General features: G+C 37.5%; 1 protein-coding gene across 6 annotated transcripts in view; it reads left to right on the forward strand.

The window, feature by feature from the left end:
• The window catches only part of HELZ (helicase with zinc finger), a 175,380-nt gene that overhangs the window by 94,868 nt on the left and 62,651 nt on the right, over positions 1 to 17,861 (forward strand). For all 6 annotated transcript variants that reach the window (XM_008012026.3, XM_008012025.3, XM_008012033.3 and 3 more), the window contains 6 exons: positions 1,631 to 1,809; positions 2,893 to 3,011; positions 4,164 to 4,309; positions 6,943 to 7,090; positions 14,664 to 14,847; positions 16,603 to 16,831. In XM_008012026.3, coding sequence (XP_008010217.3) covers positions 1,631 to 1,809; positions 2,893 to 3,011; positions 4,164 to 4,309; positions 6,943 to 7,090; positions 14,664 to 14,847; positions 16,603 to 16,831 — 1,005 coding nt within the window. The remainder of the gene's footprint in view (positions 1 to 1,630; positions 1,810 to 2,892; positions 3,012 to 4,163; positions 4,310 to 6,942; positions 7,091 to 14,663; positions 14,848 to 16,602; positions 16,832 to 17,861) is intronic.

The following is a 17,861-nucleotide window of genomic DNA, read 5'->3' on the forward strand; positions in this document are numbered from 1 at the left end:
GTTCTCTCCTATTTCTTTGTTCCTTCCCAGTCTCCTTTCCCAGCCTCTGAATGTTGGAGTGGTCCATCAGTCATTCTTCCTTCCACTAGTTTTTTTTTTTTTTTTTTTAAATCTACTCTTATTTTCTAATCTCATCTAGTCTCAAGGTTTAGTATTATCCCAATTGTAGCTATCTTGCCCCAGCATTCTCCTGAACTCCATACTTATGTATTGTCTTGCTTACTAGATATATCTACTTGGATATCTACTGAATATGCCCAGAACGAAACTCTCAATTCCCACCCCAAATCCATTCCTCTTTTTCACCACCTTTGCAAAAGCCACCACCATTTATCCAGTTTCAAAGGCATGGAATCATTCCTTCTCTTAAATTCCACTTCTAGTTCATCAGTAAATTCTGTTGGCTTACTCTCAAAATGTCTAGGGAATCTGACCATTGTCACATCTCTACTGTTGGCCTAGTCCAAGCTACGATCTGCTCTTGTCTGCAGTCTTAACAATAACCTTGTAACTGCTCTCCTTGCTTCCACCCTCTGCTCCTTCCTCCACGCCGCTCAGTGTTGTATTGGAGCCAACTTGTATTGGTTTGTTAGAGCTAATCATGTGTACGACTTCTCAGGTTCATGTTCCGTGACATGCTGGTAGCTTAAAATCGCCATAACAATTTTACACCACAAATCGGCAAACACTACAAACCAAAATCCCCTCCTCTTCCTAGCCCAGGAGCTAGGTGTTAAACATTTACCAGCACACCACTGTCCACCCCCACTGTATATGTTCTGCCCAGAGAAACAGAATAGTTCTTTAACAAAATAAGTCATATGGTGTCACTGCCCTGTTGGAACTCTCTGATGGCTTTTCATCAAACTCAGAGTAAACCCAAGGATTGCTCACAAGCCCTATGTGATCTGCCTCTGTGCTGGAGCATAGTAGATACCTAAAGAATCTTTGTTACTTGGGTAGGTTAGAGATGGGTGGGTGGATGAGTAGATGGATGGATGAGTAATTTCTGTACCATTTTAATAATCTATTGCATGAGGCCTATTAATATTTTTCTTTTGCAAATAATGGAAGTACTTAGACTTTCCAGTTGTTCAAATTTTAAATTTATTCTTAAATTTCCAGAACCTCAGACAGAGGTCTATTTAAGTATAGGTTTAAGAATATAGTCTAAAATAAAATGAAAATAACCTTTGAATTCCTGTTATAAGTATGCAATTCACTGTTTTTTGTTAGCATAAATAGTTAAAATAGGAGTCAGTGTATTTTTGTAAGAACATTCTGGAAAAAGGTAATTCCAGAATGGGAATGTTTTGAACTTAAAAAACTGTAATGCTTATAAATCTTATGTTTATACGATTCTGTTGCAGGATTACTGTGAGCACTTAAAAATAGGCGTTTATTTTGTGGAACTGCATATACGTCTATGTCATTTTTTTGGTAGAGAGTCATAGTGGATATAGTGGCAGTTGTATGTTAAATTCTAATTCAATAGAGTGCTAATGGTTATCAGATTCATTTGTTACTTTTCATATGTTACAGTCTTAAAATAACAATGTCGGTATTTTAATAACTAGATACTGTTAAGAAATTAGTAAATGCAAATCAGAAATATTTTCTTCTTTTCCAGGGTATATTTCAGAAATCGCTGGGTAAAGACTGTCCACCCAGTTGTGCATCAGTACTGTTTGATCTCAAGTGCACATTCCACCTTTCAGATGCCCCAGAAAGAAGATATTCTTAAACATCGAGTGGTGGTTGTTACATTGAATACTTCCCAGTACCTCTGTCAGTTGGACCTTGAACCTGGTATGCTGACTCAAGACACAGTCTCACAATTTTAGGGCTTATGAATTCAGTTTAGACTGGGATTGGCAAGCTACAGTGTGTGGGCCAAATCTGGCTCACTGCCTGTTTTTGTAAATAAAGTTTTATTGACTGGAACACAACCATGCTCATTTATTTACCTATTTATTGTCTGTAGATGCTTTTGTGTTACAGTGGCTGAGTTGAGTTGTTGCAGCAGAGATTGATTATATGGTCCACAAAATCTAAAATATATAGTTTGGCTCTTTACTGAAGAAAAATTTGCCAACCCCTGGTTTAATTTTAGTGACAGCTATTCCATTTGTTCTCTAGTTGGTCAGATGGTATTTATTATTGATCATATGAAGAATTCCAATTTGGAGAGTGTTAGTGTTTTTCTTTTTTTTAAAACTTTTCTCAGATTTTTGTTATGCTTTTGCATTATATACTGTAGAGATGATAATTATGATAGGTTTTATTATGGCATACTATTAAGATTATTATATTTGAGTACAGGAGCTATGTAAAATCAAACTAGTGTTATGTGAAGTACAGATGTAAGATGTCAGGAAGTTGTTCTGACAAATATGGCAAAACTTAATCATCAAAAAAGCAGTACCAATCTGGGGCCAGGTGTGGTGGCTCATGCTTGTAGTCCCAGCACTTTGGGAGGCTGAGGGTGGGGGGCCAAGGCACTTGAGGCCAGGAGTTCAGCCAGACTGGGAAATATAGTGAAACCTCATCTCTATAAAAAAGTACAAAAGTTAGCTGGGCCTCATGGCATATGCTTATAGTCCCAGCTACTTGGGAGGCTGAGGTGGGAGGATCACTTGAGCCCGAGGAGGTTGAGGCTACAGTGAGCCGTGATCATAGCACTGCACTCCAGCCTGGGAGACAGAGTGGCACCCTGTCTCAAAAATAAATAAATAAATAAATAAATAAATAAATAAATAAATAAAAGTACTCACTACTCTTAGATTATTAGCAAACTGAACTCTTTACTTAGCAGAAAAGAAGATAACTATAGTCCTTCTGCCTTTGTTGCTGCTCTAGCATGCTATCCTGTGTTTATGCTGTACTTTCTAGGGTTTTTTACACACATTCTATTAGATGAAGCTGCCCAGGCCATGGAGTGTGAAACCATTATGCCTCTAGCATTAGCAACTCAAAACACTCGGATTGTCTTGGCTGGTGATCACATGCAGGTAAGTGCCCTCTGAGTCGCTGTGTTGAAAGTAACTTTTAATTATATTTTGATGTTTAATCTATTTCTAAAACATCCTATGAAATTATGCCATGCGTTATAACTTTAGTACTTCAAATAATTCTGTACTAATAGTGAAAAATATTGTTATTTCTGAAGAAAAATTACTATTCTGCTACTCTTTTTCTTCTTTGGATAGTCTGTCACTGTTATAATTTTCATGTTTATTTTAGTTCTGTTCTTTTATAGTATGAATATCTGATTCTTACTTTTTTTTGTGAAGTAAAATTTAAATGATCATTCCTGTAGGATCCTGGGGAATTGTAATTCCCCAGCTCCTGACTTTACTATTTGTTTACCTGAAGGAGTAATTTTTTTTGGTGTAATAGAAAACTAGGAAATAGAGGGCTTAATTAAAAATTATAGCCAAAATTTCAAAGAGTATGATTTTATATATTTGAATATCTATATGTAGGAAAGAGAAATACAGTTTTTCTATGAGGATACCTGTTTTACAAGGTCTCAGTTTGGGGCTCTTTCTCTCCTGCTGCAGTTAAGATTGGACCTACATCTTACTATATAGCTGTCAGGACATCAAGGAGAGAGTTAAATGTAGAGGAACAAATTCTGTTTTCATTTCTTTGCCTAAAGTAGTTTAATTTTGCTCTTTAGTGCTAAAAGGCATAACCATGAATGGCTCCTTACACTTCATACGATCAAGAGGATTGTTTTGTTAATTACTAAAAATGATTTTTTAGTGGTAGGCTGTATATCCTACCAGCTCACCATTTAAAATAATTAATCAATTTTAGTGAAATAACTGTTTGACTCCCTCAGTGATGCAGTGGGTTGCATGCCTAGAATCACTGAAGTAGTAGCTATTCATTATTATGCTGGGGAGCCCTTTGTCAGGTGTAGAAAGAAACTCTAGGTTAGTGTTGGTAAACTGCAATGAGAAGTTAGACATTTTAGCCAAGTTCTTAGTAGAGGTAATGGTTCAGAGAAAATATTACTGATTGTGCTTGTCCCAGCATTTAGCATGTTGAGGTTTGGTATATAAGAAGTTTTAGCTTGGTGGATTTTTTTATAAGTAGGTTAAAAAATACTATTTGTATATTCAGTTAAACTTTCTCTGTATGTTTGTCTGTTACAGCTCAGTCCTTTTGTTTACAGCGAGTTTGCCAGGGAGAGAAACCTTCACGTTTCATTACTTGACCGACTCTATGAGCATTACCCTGCTGAGTTCCCATGTAGGATTCTCCTGTGTGAGAACTACCGCTCCCATGAAGCTATCATCAAGTAGGTGTGAACTGCCCCCTCCGTGTCATACTTTCTGTCGTCTGGTGGTGGGAAGGATCTCAAAACAGAACTGTTACTAGGGACAGATGATTCCCAACAGACTTACATAGTGTCCCTAGTCTTGCAAATTATGTTTAATTTTATGTCTTTAAAAGAAAACTTCAGAAGTCAGAGTTGTAATTTTTCACAGAGTAGGGCTATTTTGGGAAAAACTCAAATCATGTTCTTCCTCTGCTTTCTGACAACAATTAACACAGAAGACTTGTGTGATCGGATGTAGGGAATTCCCTCCCACCAACAAATAAGCAACCAGTTCTGTAGGGGACACCAGCTGGGTGTCCTCCAATTCAATTCTGATACCATCTATCCAGAAATAATGTCCGATCCCACAGGTTGAGGGCTTAGAAGACTGCCCACCTGCCAGCCCTCCAGCAGTCACAAGCCTGAGCCTTGGGAACTTCTAACTGATCGACTTCAAGTTGAGGGTCCTGCCACCCTCTCTTTGGGTCTTTGGGTTCACTTAATTTGCTGGAGTGGCTCACAGAACGCATGGAAACAGTTGTTTACGTTTACTGGTTTCTTATCAAGGGTATTACAGAGGATATAGATGAAGAGTGCCTAGGGTGTGGTGTGGGAGAAAGTGCGCAGAGCTGGCATGCCCTCCCTGGGCACGCCACCATCCAGAACCTCCACATGTTCAGCTTTCTAGAGGCTTTCGAACCCAGTTCTTTGGGTTTTTATGGAAGCATTTGTGATGTCAGCATTTATTCCCTCAGAGTATAGGGCAGAACCCTCTCTGTGGAGGGTCTTAAGACCCACACTTTGGAAGGACGAGGCAGGAAGTTTGCTTAAGTTCAGGAGTTCAAGTCCAGCCTGAGCAACACAGGGAGACCCCCTTTCTACCAAAAAAAAAAAAAAAAAATTAGCTGGGCATGGTGGTACGCAACTGTGGTCCCAGCTACTTGAGAGGCTGAGGTGGGAGGGCTTCTTGAACCCGAGAGGTTGAGGCTTCAGTGAGCTATGATTACACCGTTGCACTCCAGCCTGGGTGACAGAACAAGACCCTGTCTCAGAAACAAAAATAAGAATAAAAAGACTGGAAGATTAGAGTCCTGCTTTGGGGCCGATGAAAGGAAGGCAGGAGAAGGTCAGAGAGATTCTGGGCCTGACATACCCAAATTATAACAAAAGACTGTAACAAGAGCTATGGTAGTTATGAGCCAGGAACTGTGGATGAAAAAAAAAAAAAATACACACACACACACACATAAATAACACCACAAGGGCAATTCTGGAAACCAAAACTTTAGATTATGTTAGCTATACATATGTTTTTCTGTGACCAAATATATAATCTGTATGAAAAGTTACATGCTATAATAAATATATTGACAAATAGCATGATGGTTTGCTTATGTCTTTGGCTATGTTGTACAAGGAATCTGCTTTAAACGAAAAGAAGAAAGGAAAGAAAGGGAGAGAGAAAAACCATGAAACTTAATAAGTTTTAAAAGATTTCTGTTAGCTATAGTGTGCATAAATATAAAGAGATATAAAGGTATATATCTCAACAACTCAGTGGATTGTCACCACCTGCATGCAGCATGTAACCCTCATCCAGATCAGGAAGCAGAACATGACCAGCGCTCCGAATGCCCCTTTGTGCTCCTTTCCAGTCACTACCCTGACCAGAAACTTAACACTGTAAAAATATGTAGTATAATTTAATAATATTGATTATGTCAACCATGTGAAAACCATTTTTAGGTTTCCCTGAATGCAATTGGATAGATACAATTATATCTCTCAAAATGTGATTCTTTTATTGTCTTCAGTCATTTGCTGCAGTCACTGATGAGTCAAGTACTAGATGGTGTCTTCATCAGTAAAGTGGATTCATTTTACAGCTTGATCGTCTTTCAGTTGTGTACATTGTTTCAGCATCTGTATATCTATGTGTTTGCATGTATTAGTACAATCATGGGTCACGTTCTGAGAAATGTGTCATTAGGCAATTTTGTTGTTGTGTGAGTGTCACAGAGTGAACTTACGCTAACTAGATGGCATAGCCTACTACACATACAGGTTATATGGTGTATATAGCCTGTTGGCTCCTAGGTTACAAACCTGTACAAAGCATGCTACTGTACTGAATACTGTAGGTAATTGTAAAACAATGGTATTTGTATATCTAAACATGGAAAAAGTATGGTAAAAATACAGTATTATGATCTTATGGGACCATCATCATATATACTGTCTGTTGTTGACTAAATCGTCATTATGTGGTACATGATTGTATGTGACTCATTTAAATAAAAATATATAGTAACCAAGGAAATATACTGGCTAGCAAATTTCCTCATAAAGTCTCATCTTGTGTTGAACTGTCATCATTTCTTCCTGTTTTGGCTTTGTAGCTTACCAAAATCATTCCATTTAACAGTGTTACGCCAGGACCCCACTCTTGTTATTTTTGGAGAAATTTTTGGCATCATAAGTATTAGATGATTGGAGTAAAATCAATCATGGACATAAGGCAATATTATTAGAATTGACTTTTTTTTTTCTTATAGGTGAAATTAATTTTGATGTAGATTTTCCCCCTTTTTTCTTTTTGTCTTTTACTACAGTTACACCTCTGAGCTTTTCTATGAGGGCAAACTGATGGCCAGTGGGAAGCAGCCAGCACACAAAGATTTCTACCCACTAACTTTCTTTACAGCACGAGGAGAAGATGTACAAGAAAAAAATAGCACAGCTTTTTATAATAATGCAGAGGTACCTTAATTCTTTTTTGAAAATTGTTGACATTTTCCTCAGTCACATCGTCTGGTTTTGTTAAGCATTTATTTAAAGTTTTGGGTTGACATTGTATTGCATATTGACTTCATTTACATGTTAATAGTATGTAAAGTTTATTCTTTCTTGTATAACATTGATTTGTTCAGATGAATCTCCTGTGGGAAACAAAAACTTTGATTTACATTTTGTCTTATGGTAAGACACAAAATACATGATTTCATTCAAAAGAAAAACCAACATTGTTCTCAATTAGATCATTATTGTTAGGTATCTAAAATAGACTCTGAGTAAGTTTTATAGTGCATATGCAAATGAGGTATCATTTTAAATGAATAAAACTTGAATTGCAGAATCCTGTGCTCCAAAGAGATCACATGGACCCAGACAGCAATGTTGCAATTCCATGATGTGCTCCAACTTACATAATTCTCTTATAATTTCTGACTTTTTAGGTTTAGAGAGAATGTGAGTATTTGAAGGGTCAGATCAGGCAGCAGACCAAAAAAATGGCAGCGTCTTTAGGGGCTAACAAACCAGAAACCCTGGAGTTAAGGTTCTGTCCGTCAGGAGAGTGGAGTTCTGGACTTCAGGAAACCCGAAGGATGGCAGATCATTGGGGGCATGGCTGTTGATCTCTAGTCTCCACTGCCCTTGAATTCCATGCTTTACCCATATTATTAACAGAGAAATAGCTTTTATTATGTAGTAGGAATTCATTTTTTCCGTTAAGACATTGCTCACGGGCCTGTAGTTAGAAGTCAGTACAAAAAAATCATCAGTACTCACTTGATAAAATCCTAGCCAAAAACAAACTTGACATTTTGGTTAGTCTGTGCCGTTTAATTTTAGGAAAAGGTAAACTTTTCTTTAAGTATTTGAAATATTGAAAATAACTTTAGGGGTCTCCTTTATTGTTTTTGCACTCGAGTTGGAAACCACTGACCTAGAAATTAGCCGTGATTATGGGTGGGAGGGATGACAGGAAGCGGCAAGCAGGGCCTGAAATCCAGAAGCCTTGGTGGCCCTGCGGTGACATCAGGCATCAGAGCTGAGCCTTGATCCTTGATCCTGAGGCAGGATTGATGTTTGCCTACTACAGATGAGAGGCTCTGTTTCTCAGCCTGGGTTACTTGTTCATTCACAGTGACCTGGTGTGTTTCCCAGGAAACCCGTAAGCTATAGGATAAATAAGGTGCTGTTTCATGGACTGTCAGTTTTACTCAAAGGGTTTTTTTTGAAAAATATTTGTTCATATTAAAAGATCACAAAGACAGCTCACTTTAAAGGTCGTGTGACCTTTAAATATTAAGCATGTAACTTTAGAGACATTTCAAACCACCTTGACTTTCACCAGAGCAGGGTTGTTCAGAGAGTGTCTTCAGCCCCATGAGTTACTATAGTCAAAAATTTTGAGACATACTGCTCCAGGACTCTTTCTGCAAGGGGCAAAAACTGACCCTGTTCACCTCAGCTGAATACCAGTGTAGGTGTTTTGAATTTTTGAATACCGGTGTAGGCATATTTAGATACTAATATAGGTTTATTTGGACAGTAAGATGATTTTAGAAGCTCTGGTCTTTTCTTGATGGTATGTAATTTAAAAGTGAAACTCAAATCTATTTTGTGTTATAGAACAAGCAGAGGAAGTGGCATCAGTTGCATTTGTAGGGGAAAAATGATATCTTTTATAAAGAGTATAATACTTAGGAGAGCATTTGAAAATAGTTTACATTCCACTATTAGGAAAATAAGATAGTCTTACATAGAGTTAAAATAAAAATAAACTTTAAAAAAAAGGTTGGAATTAAAAGTAAAGTTCAAGAACCTCAACTTGAAGGAATACTCATAGCATTTGTGCTGTGCATAGTTCTCCTTTGTTTAGGCAACATGCTTTTTATTTTACTTGTCTCGTGCTTTGTACATGATTTGAAATTGTGTCTTCTTTCACATGCTTAAAATTGTAGAAGGAGACTGAGAAAGATCATTCTTTTTTTTCTTGATTCTGAACTTATATCCCACAGTAATGAAATGGTTTCAGTTTAATGCCAAGGTGAGAAAAAAGTACAATTTAAATACTAAGCACCAAAGGTATGTTTTTCTCTTTCTTTCTTTCTTTCTTTTTTTTTTGTTGACTCAGAGTCTCTCTTTGTCACCCAGGCCAGAGTGCAGTAGTGTGATCATTGCAGCCTTGACCTCCTGGGCTCAGGTGATCCTTTAGCTTCATTAGCTTCAGCCTCCCAAATAGCTGGGACTATGGGTACGCACCACCACGCCTAGTTAATTTTTTTTTAAATATATATTTTGTAAAGATGAGGTCTTACTATGTTGCCCAAGCTAGTCTTGAACTCCTGGGCTCAAGCGATCCTCTCACCTCAGCTTCCCAAAATGCTGGGAATAGAGGTGTGAGCAACCATACTGGGCCAAGGTTTAGTTCTTTACCTTGAAAAATTTAGTTGGAAGGGAGGAGCTATGGATAATTACCATAAGATGGTGTGGTCTGAGAGGTAGACAGAGTTGTACAGATATACAAAATGAATCCATTGGGCTTGGTGGCACCTGAGGCATAGAGGAGAACGTGGTTTTTGCCTCATATGTTTTGAGAATCTTCAGTTAATTATCTATATTTATAATTGTTACATCTCCCTAATAGGTTGACCTTTTTATCATTTTTAAATGTCCCTCCTTGGTGTGACTCATGCCTGTAATCCCAGCATATTAGGAGACCGAGGTGGATATATTGCTTGAGCCCAGGAGTTCAAGATCAGGCAACATGGTGAAACCCTGTCTCTATGAAAAAATTAGGTGGGCATGGTGGCAGGTGCCTGTAGTACCAGTTACTCAGGAGTCTGAGGTGGGAGGATGGCTTGAGCTTGGGAGGTGGAGGTTGCAGTGAGCTGAGATTGCACCACCGCGTTGCCACCTGGGTAACAGAGCTAGACCCTGTCTCAAAAAAATAAAATAAAATAAATAAATAATCCCTCTTTATCTTATTACAGTTTTTTGTTTTAAAGTTGATTTGTCTGACATTAGTATAACAATTTCAGCTTGTTTATAGTTGCTGTTTGCACAGTATATCTTTTTTAATTTTACTTTCATCTTATTTACATGTTTGAATCTAAAGTGCATATTCTGTAGACAGCATATTGTTAGATCTTGATTTTTTAAAAAAAGTCTGAAAATCTCTGCCTTTTTGTTTGTTTGTTTTGTTTTGTTTTCTTTTGTTTTTGAGACAGGGTCTTGCTCTGTCACCTAGGCTGTAATGCAGTGACACGATTATGGCTCACTGCAGCCTTGACCTCCCTGGGCTCAGGTGATCTTCCCACCTTAGCCTCCTGAGTAGCTGGGACTACAGATGCATGCCACTATGCCCAGCTAATTTTTGTGTTTTTTGTAGAGATGGGATTTGCTGTGTTGCCCTGGCTGGTCTTGAACTCCTGGGCTCAAGCTATCCACCTCCCTCAGCCTCCCGAAGTTCTGGAATTGCAGCCATCTTTGCATTTTGATTGGAATTTTTCATCCATTCACATTTAATGTTATTGATATGGTTGGATTTACCTCAGCCCTTTTTTCCTCTGTGTCTCATGTAGTTTTTGATCTCCTGTGTCTCCGTTATTGCCTTCTTTTGTGTTAAGTACGTATTTTCTAGTGTCACATTTTAATTCCTTTAATTATTATTTTTCTTTTTTTTTTTGTGAGACAAAGTCTCACTCTGTTGCTCAGGCTGGAGTGCAGTGGTATGTTCTTGGCTCACTGCAACCTTCGCCTCCCAGGTTCAAGTGATTATTGTGCCTCAGCCTCCCAAGTAGCTGGAATTGCAAGTGCCTGCCACCATGCCTGGCTAATTTTTGTATTTTTAATAGAGGTAGGGTTTCACCATGTTGGCCAGGCTGGTCTCAAATTCCTGCTTCAAGTGATCCACCCACCTTGACCTCCCAAGGTGCTGGGATTATAGGCATGAGCCACCATGCCTGGCCATTTCTTTTAATTATTTTTTAATTATATTTTTTGAGTTATTTTCTTAGTGGTTTCTTTAGGGCTTAAAATATACATCTTACTTTATCAGAATCTACTTCAAATTTTTACTAACTTATTTCCAAAGAGCTATAGAAGTTACTCCTACATAGCTCTATTCCTCCTTCCTTTCTGTGCTATTATAGTATATATAATATACCTATATATAACAAATTATATTTTTATAATTATTAATTTATATAATTTTGTGTTTTTAAAAAATTCTGAGAGAAGGGTGACAAGTACATATTTATGGAGTTTGCTATATTAACCTTCACTTCTCTTTGTGGATTTGAGTTACCATATGGTATCATTTTTTACCTACCTCCTTTGTGCTGTTATTGTCAAACATATTATATTATTATATGTTATAGCCTAACAGTACAATTATGTACATATGGGCTTATGCAATTGCTTTTTAAATGAGTTAAGAGGAGAAAGGAGAAGAAATATGTTATTATACTGTCTTCTATCATTACCCACATAATCACCTAGACCGAGATCCTTTGTGTGGATTTGAATTATTGTCTGGTATCACTTGCTTTCAGCCTGAAGAACTTCCTTCAGTGTTTCTTGTAAGGGGAGTCTGGAAGTAAGGAATTCTCTTAGATTATGTTTCATCTGGGCATGTCTCTATTTGGCCTCATTTTTGAAAAGTAGAATATAAGATTATTAGTTGAATTGGTTGAATTTTTTTTTTTAGTGCATTGAAATATGTTTTCTCACTGCTTTCTGGCCTCTATTGTTTCTGGTGAGAAATCTGTTAATCTTACTGGAATTTCTTTGTAAGTGATGAGTTGTTTTTCTCTTGCTGTTTTCAAGGTTTTATTTTTGTCTTTGACTTTAGTTTTTAATATGGTTGTCTGTTGTGTGGGTCTCCTTGCATTTATCTTACTCAAAGTTCATTTGAGCTTGGATGTATAGCTCAGTGTTTTCCATCAAATATGGAAAATTTTTAGCCATTATTTCTTTCAACCTTTTTTCTGCTCCTTTCCATCTTTGCTCTCCTTCTGTTCTCCCATCAGATGCATGTTGGTGAGCTTAATTGGTGTTCCGCACTTCTTTGAGGCTGTGTTCTTTTTTCTACATTACTTTTTCTCTCTGTTCTTCAGATTGCGTAACCACTATGTATCTTCATGTTTGCTGATTCATGCTTCTGTTATTTCAAATCTACAGCTGGACTCCTGGCAATAAATTTTTCATCTCAATGTTTTTACTTTTCTACTTCCTAGGGCATAAATTGCTCCACGGTGTAATCCAGCTGCCATGGGTCTCTTGGCAGAGGCAGAATGTTGTCAGTTTGTAAGCCTTCCTCTCACTGTCTCCTGGGCAGAACTTATGGAGCAGTTGTTGGGGGAATACATGGAACTTGCTCGTCCCTGCTTTTCCCAACCTGCATCCATCCTATGGAGCAGGAGCTCTGTGTATGCTGTGTGTTTGTGTGTAATCCATGCTGCCATCCAGGTGCTTCCCTCCAGCTGGTGCCACTACCCATTGTGGGTCTTCTGCAGTGCAGACCAGGGGAGGTTGGGATCTGCTGATGTTCAGTGGCTGCTGAGTCTACGAAGCATAGGTCTTCTGTCTTAGGAAGCTAAAGAAAATGGAGACTGTCAGTGGACTGCCAAGGCCTTTGGAACAGCTCTCCTGCAATACAGAGCTATGTAGGAAAGAGGGGACTGCACTGCTGCCCACTGTCCCACTCCCTATGTAGCAGGAGATGGTGGGTGGTTGGGGAACAGGTACTACCTGACTACTGCCAACTGCTTATCATAGGCCTTCTGCAGCACAAAGCTGTGAAAAATGAAATCTGCCAATGTTTACCAGCTGCCAAAAGCACCTGGAATAGGAGGGAGCTAGGGAGATGGAAGTTGGCCCTTGGCCGTTGAAACAGTTCTGTAAGACAGAGCTGTGGGGGAATGGAGGCTGTCCGTAGCTTGTAGGCCTCAACCTTCCACTGTTCTCAGTGAGTTTTGTAGGTTTTGTTGAATAGGTAGATGCTTCTCAATTTTCTTGTAACCTCTTTCATCTGTCTTTAGAGACTTTGATTGTCTTTGCTAATTTTGACCAACTTAAAAGATGTCTGTCTGGGGAAGAGGTTTCCCACAATGACTCATACCATCATTCTAAGTCTGTTTTTTGACTACACGACAGTAGGATAAAGCGCAGAAATGGTTGTGTGTTGCTTAATGGTGGGAACTCTGTTTATGGGGTGGGAGGGTGCAGCGGAGGTATTTCCCAACTCATCTATCCCCACATCTAACCACATGGGTAAAGATAATTTTTTCTTATTCCTTATTTCAGTAGACTCAGTATGTCTACTCTGTTTCCTGATAGTGAGAACGCCATGTCTTTAGTTTGCTCTTCACATTCCCTGGGTGGTCTGTGTATTTGATGCACCTGCTGCTGTATCATAATAACAATAGGATAACTGTAGTCCTTACCTCTGTAGTTCATTGAATTTGTATCTGGACATGGGAACTGCTTCACAGTCAATAACCTCAAGTTTTTCAAAAGATGAAAATTGTCAATTTTTATTAAATATATTTAATATTATAAATTCAAATAGATACTGTTAGTAAATAATAAAGAAACGATGTACTTAAAGACATTTAAAAGCATATCTCCTTCCTCTGTATGCCCCTAGACTCTTGACTGACCCTCTGTTGTGCTTGCCTTATATGCATTTTTTTATTATAGCTCTCTTTTCTAAATAAACCATAAGCTCTTCTCAGTAAGTAGCAGGCAAGGAACATGTTTTATTAATTTTTGTACCTTCTCCACTGTGCCAAACATTGAAACTGTTTGATCAATTCATTGAATTAAAATAGAACAAACTATCCTAAAAACTCTATCATAATCCAATAATTGGGGTCTGAAAAATTTAGTTGCATAAACTATGGTGTTGCTTTATTGCAAGGTTAATGAAATGGCTTGGCTGGACTTGTACCACTAGCAGGTAGTGAATTCTGAAAGTCTGTCTCTGTGATCTACATGTGGCCTAGTCCCAACTGTGGTTTGTTGTCAATTGGTGGCTGTTGGCTGGTCTGCTTAGTTATATCAGTGAGGAAGGGGACAATGTTAGGCCTTGTACTGCTGGGAATTAGTGACGTCCCTGATGACAGAAAGCTTCTAGTTGGTTAGTTTCATTGGCCTGATCTGAAGAGAGTGGACTGAGAATTACTGGGGCTGTGAGAACTTACCTCCCCTAGAATCATGGCCTTTTTCCCTATGCAGGAACTTGATCTTGTTCCTCCCTACACGGGAACTTGGGGGCCAGTAGCATTGCCCCTGATTTTCATGTTTTCACTGGTTGTAGTATTGGAGAATTTTACTGTTTAAAATGTAAATGGAAAATTTATATTCTCATTCTATTCACATCAGCAAAGCATTACTCCCATTTAGAGGTAGTTTTTTTTTTTTTTTTTTTTTAAATGATGTCTGCTAAAATGGGATCCTTTATAAATGTGTTTCGGTTATGATATTATTTTCTCCGAACATTGGTGATGACTTTAATATGTATGTGTATGTTCGTTTAAAGGTGTTTGAAGTGGTGGAACGTGTAGAAGAGTTAAGAAGGAAGTGGCCAGTAGCGTGGGGGAAGTTAGATGATGGCAGTATTGGTGTGGTGACTCCATATGCTGATCAAGTGTTTAGAATACGTGCTGAACTTCGAAAAAAGAGATTATCTGATGTTAATGTAGAAAGGGTGCTAAACGTTCAAGGTAAGTATCAATTGAAATGAATTAAGTCATTCAAATGCTTAAATCTAAAGTGTATTCACACTGGATTTTTAATGCCTAAGATCTCTTTTTTGAACTTACGTGTTCTTTTCATATCAAGTTCTTTAATGCCAGGTTTGGCAATTAAAGGTTGCACTCATTTACGTGTTTATTAAATTTTTATATCCAAATAAAATAAGTATTAACAAATATACCTTTTCTATGACCATAACTGTATCAGTGCCACATAGTATGTGTATGCTGTAAATTACAGTCATAATAGTATATCACACATTTTGCGGTTATACTGTATCTGAGGATGAATTTCTTCATAAAGATTTTTATGTATAGGCTTTTCTAAGTTTATAGTTAACAGCAACTCCTTTAAATTATCTTCATTTAATTAATTGCTATAAAATTTGTGCTTTTAAATATATGAAGCAACATTATGATGTGAACTCTAAATGAAGCCTAATACAATGTTAGGTTTTATGGTAATATCCAGCAGTAAGAGTAATATACAGCAGTAAGAGTAATATACAGCAGTAAGAGCACGGGAAAAAAATAGTTCTACTGTACGATGTGTTGTCCAGATTATACAGAATTTAGGTGAGCATTTTAGAAAGAACATTAGGAGTAAATTAGAAAGCACCCAGAGAAGACTTAAGGTAGTGAATGGTCAAGAAACTGCCATGAGAAAACTAGGATTGTTTGGCCTGGAGAGGAGAAGACTAAGGATTGACACCAACATTGTATTGAGACTTGTCATAGGGTGAGGGAATAGATATGTTACTATATGAAGCACATAAGAAAGAATGATATACACCTAGACTTTCTGTAGACTTCTTTATGAAATCAACTGTGCCTGGCCCCGTTGGCCAGAGACTAGATGACTCTTTCAACAAAGGGTCCTTGTATTGGGTGGAACCTGGGACTGGATAGTTTTTAAGGTTGGTTCCAACAGTATCATTAAAAAAATTTTTTTTATGGTTGTAAAATATGTATGATGTAAAATTGACCATTTTAACCATTTTTATGCACATAAGTTCTGTGGCATTAAGTTCATTTACATTATTGTGTAACAATCGTCACCATTCATCTCTAGAACTTTTTTGAGCTTTCCAAACTGAAATTCTGTATGCATTAAATGCCCCCATTCCTCCTTACCTCCTGGTAGTCACCCTTCTAGATTCTTTCTCTATGAATTTGACTATTCTAGCTACCTCATATAAATGGAATTATGTAGTATTTGTCCTTTTGTGACTGGTTTATTTCACTTAGCGTAATGCCTTCAAGGTTCATCCATGTTGTAAGATGTGTCAGAATTTCATGCCTTTATGAGGCTGAATAATCTATTGTATGTATATGCCACATTCTGTTGATCCATTCCTCTGTCCAGGGATACTTACTTGTGTTGCATCCACCTTTTGGCTATTGTGAATAATGCTGCTATGAATGTGGATATACAAATATCTGCTTGAGTTGCTCCTTTCAGTTCTTTTGAGTATGTATGTAAGCATAGAATTGCTGGATCATATGGTAGTTCTCTGCTTAATTTCTTGAAGAACGGCCACACTGTTTTCCACAGCAGCTGTACCATTGGACATTCTCACCAGCAGTGCATAAGGGTTTCAGTTTCTCCACATCTTTGCCAATGTTTGTTATTTAGCAATTACATTTTAAAAAATGTGATGCTTTTATTATATCAGTGGTTCAGAATGACAATCTTAAGTCTTTTCTTAAAAATTTTCTTTGTAGGAAAGCAATTCAGAGTTTTGTTTCTTAGCACAGTACGTACAAGACATACTTGTAAACATAAACAGACACCAATTAAAAAGAAAGAGCAACTTCTGGAAGATTCCACAGAGGACTTAGATTATGGTTTTTTATCTAACTACAAGCTTCTCAATACTGCCATCACAAGAGCACAATCCCTGGTTGCTGTGGTGGGTGATCCCATTGCTCTGTGCTCTATTGGAAGATGCAGGTAAATATGTGTTAATGTTGAGACATTAAAGGGGAAAGTGACATGATTTGTATCCCTGTGTGTACATTTATTCATATGACCTTCTGGCTAATTAAAATCAGGTTTATTATAGCCTGATATCCAATGGGAACACAAAAGCATATTACTTTGAATCTATTTATTGTATGTATAATTGTATTCATTGAGCCATTATTCAAGAGATATTTCCTGAGTGACTTCTAGGTTCTAAGCACTCTTCCAGCTCCTAAAGATACATCAGTGAACAAAATACACAAAAGATCTCTGCCCTTGTGGGCTTACATTTTATTTGTGGGGCTTACTTTTTACTATTAAGGAGAGGAAGATTACCATACACTAACTAGGAATATTATATAGTATTTTACATGGTAAGTTGAATGGAAAGGAAAATATTAAGAGGAATTAGGAGTGATGGGGACGGGGCAGACTGGCTTGTGATTATAAATAGCATGGTGAGAGCAGACTTCACTGAGAAGCTGACTTTGGAAATGAGGGAGAAGCTATTTGGGTTAAAAGTGCTCCAGGAAGAAGCAACAACCAGAGCAAGGGTCCTGAGCTGGTTTCATGTATGTGTCTGTAATTGATGGATATTAACTTTTGTATCCCTTGGTGCCTCACTTTTCTCCTTCATTGTTCTACTTTTTGATGAATTTCCTTCTGTAGTCTTGCTCTCTCAAGGCTTCTCAATGTAGATAATTCTTTGTATCTGGTTAATCCAGAAGATCTTAACATTGGGGGTTAGACGTGGTCATTACTTGTCTTTTGATAGCATTATTAGTATTCATTAGACTTTAGTTTTAAGGAACAGTTTCTACTAAATATGGTTAAAATACCAACCTACACACCAAAATCTTTCTTTATACACTTGTGACTTATACCAGTGAATTGGAATTTTAACTATACGAAGCCAGTAATAGAAGATTTGGCCTTTTGAGTATTGAAGAACTGTGTTAGCATTAAAAAAAAAAAAAAAAAAAGCAGTTGAACAGATATTTATAATATTCTTTTGTGA

Source organism: Chlorocebus sabaeus, chromosome 16 (assembly GCF_047675955.1).
Source record: "Chlorocebus sabaeus isolate Y175 chromosome 16, mChlSab1.0.hap1, whole genome shotgun sequence".
NCBI classification, from domain to species: Eukaryota; Metazoa; Chordata; class Mammalia; order Primates; family Cercopithecidae; genus Chlorocebus; species Chlorocebus sabaeus.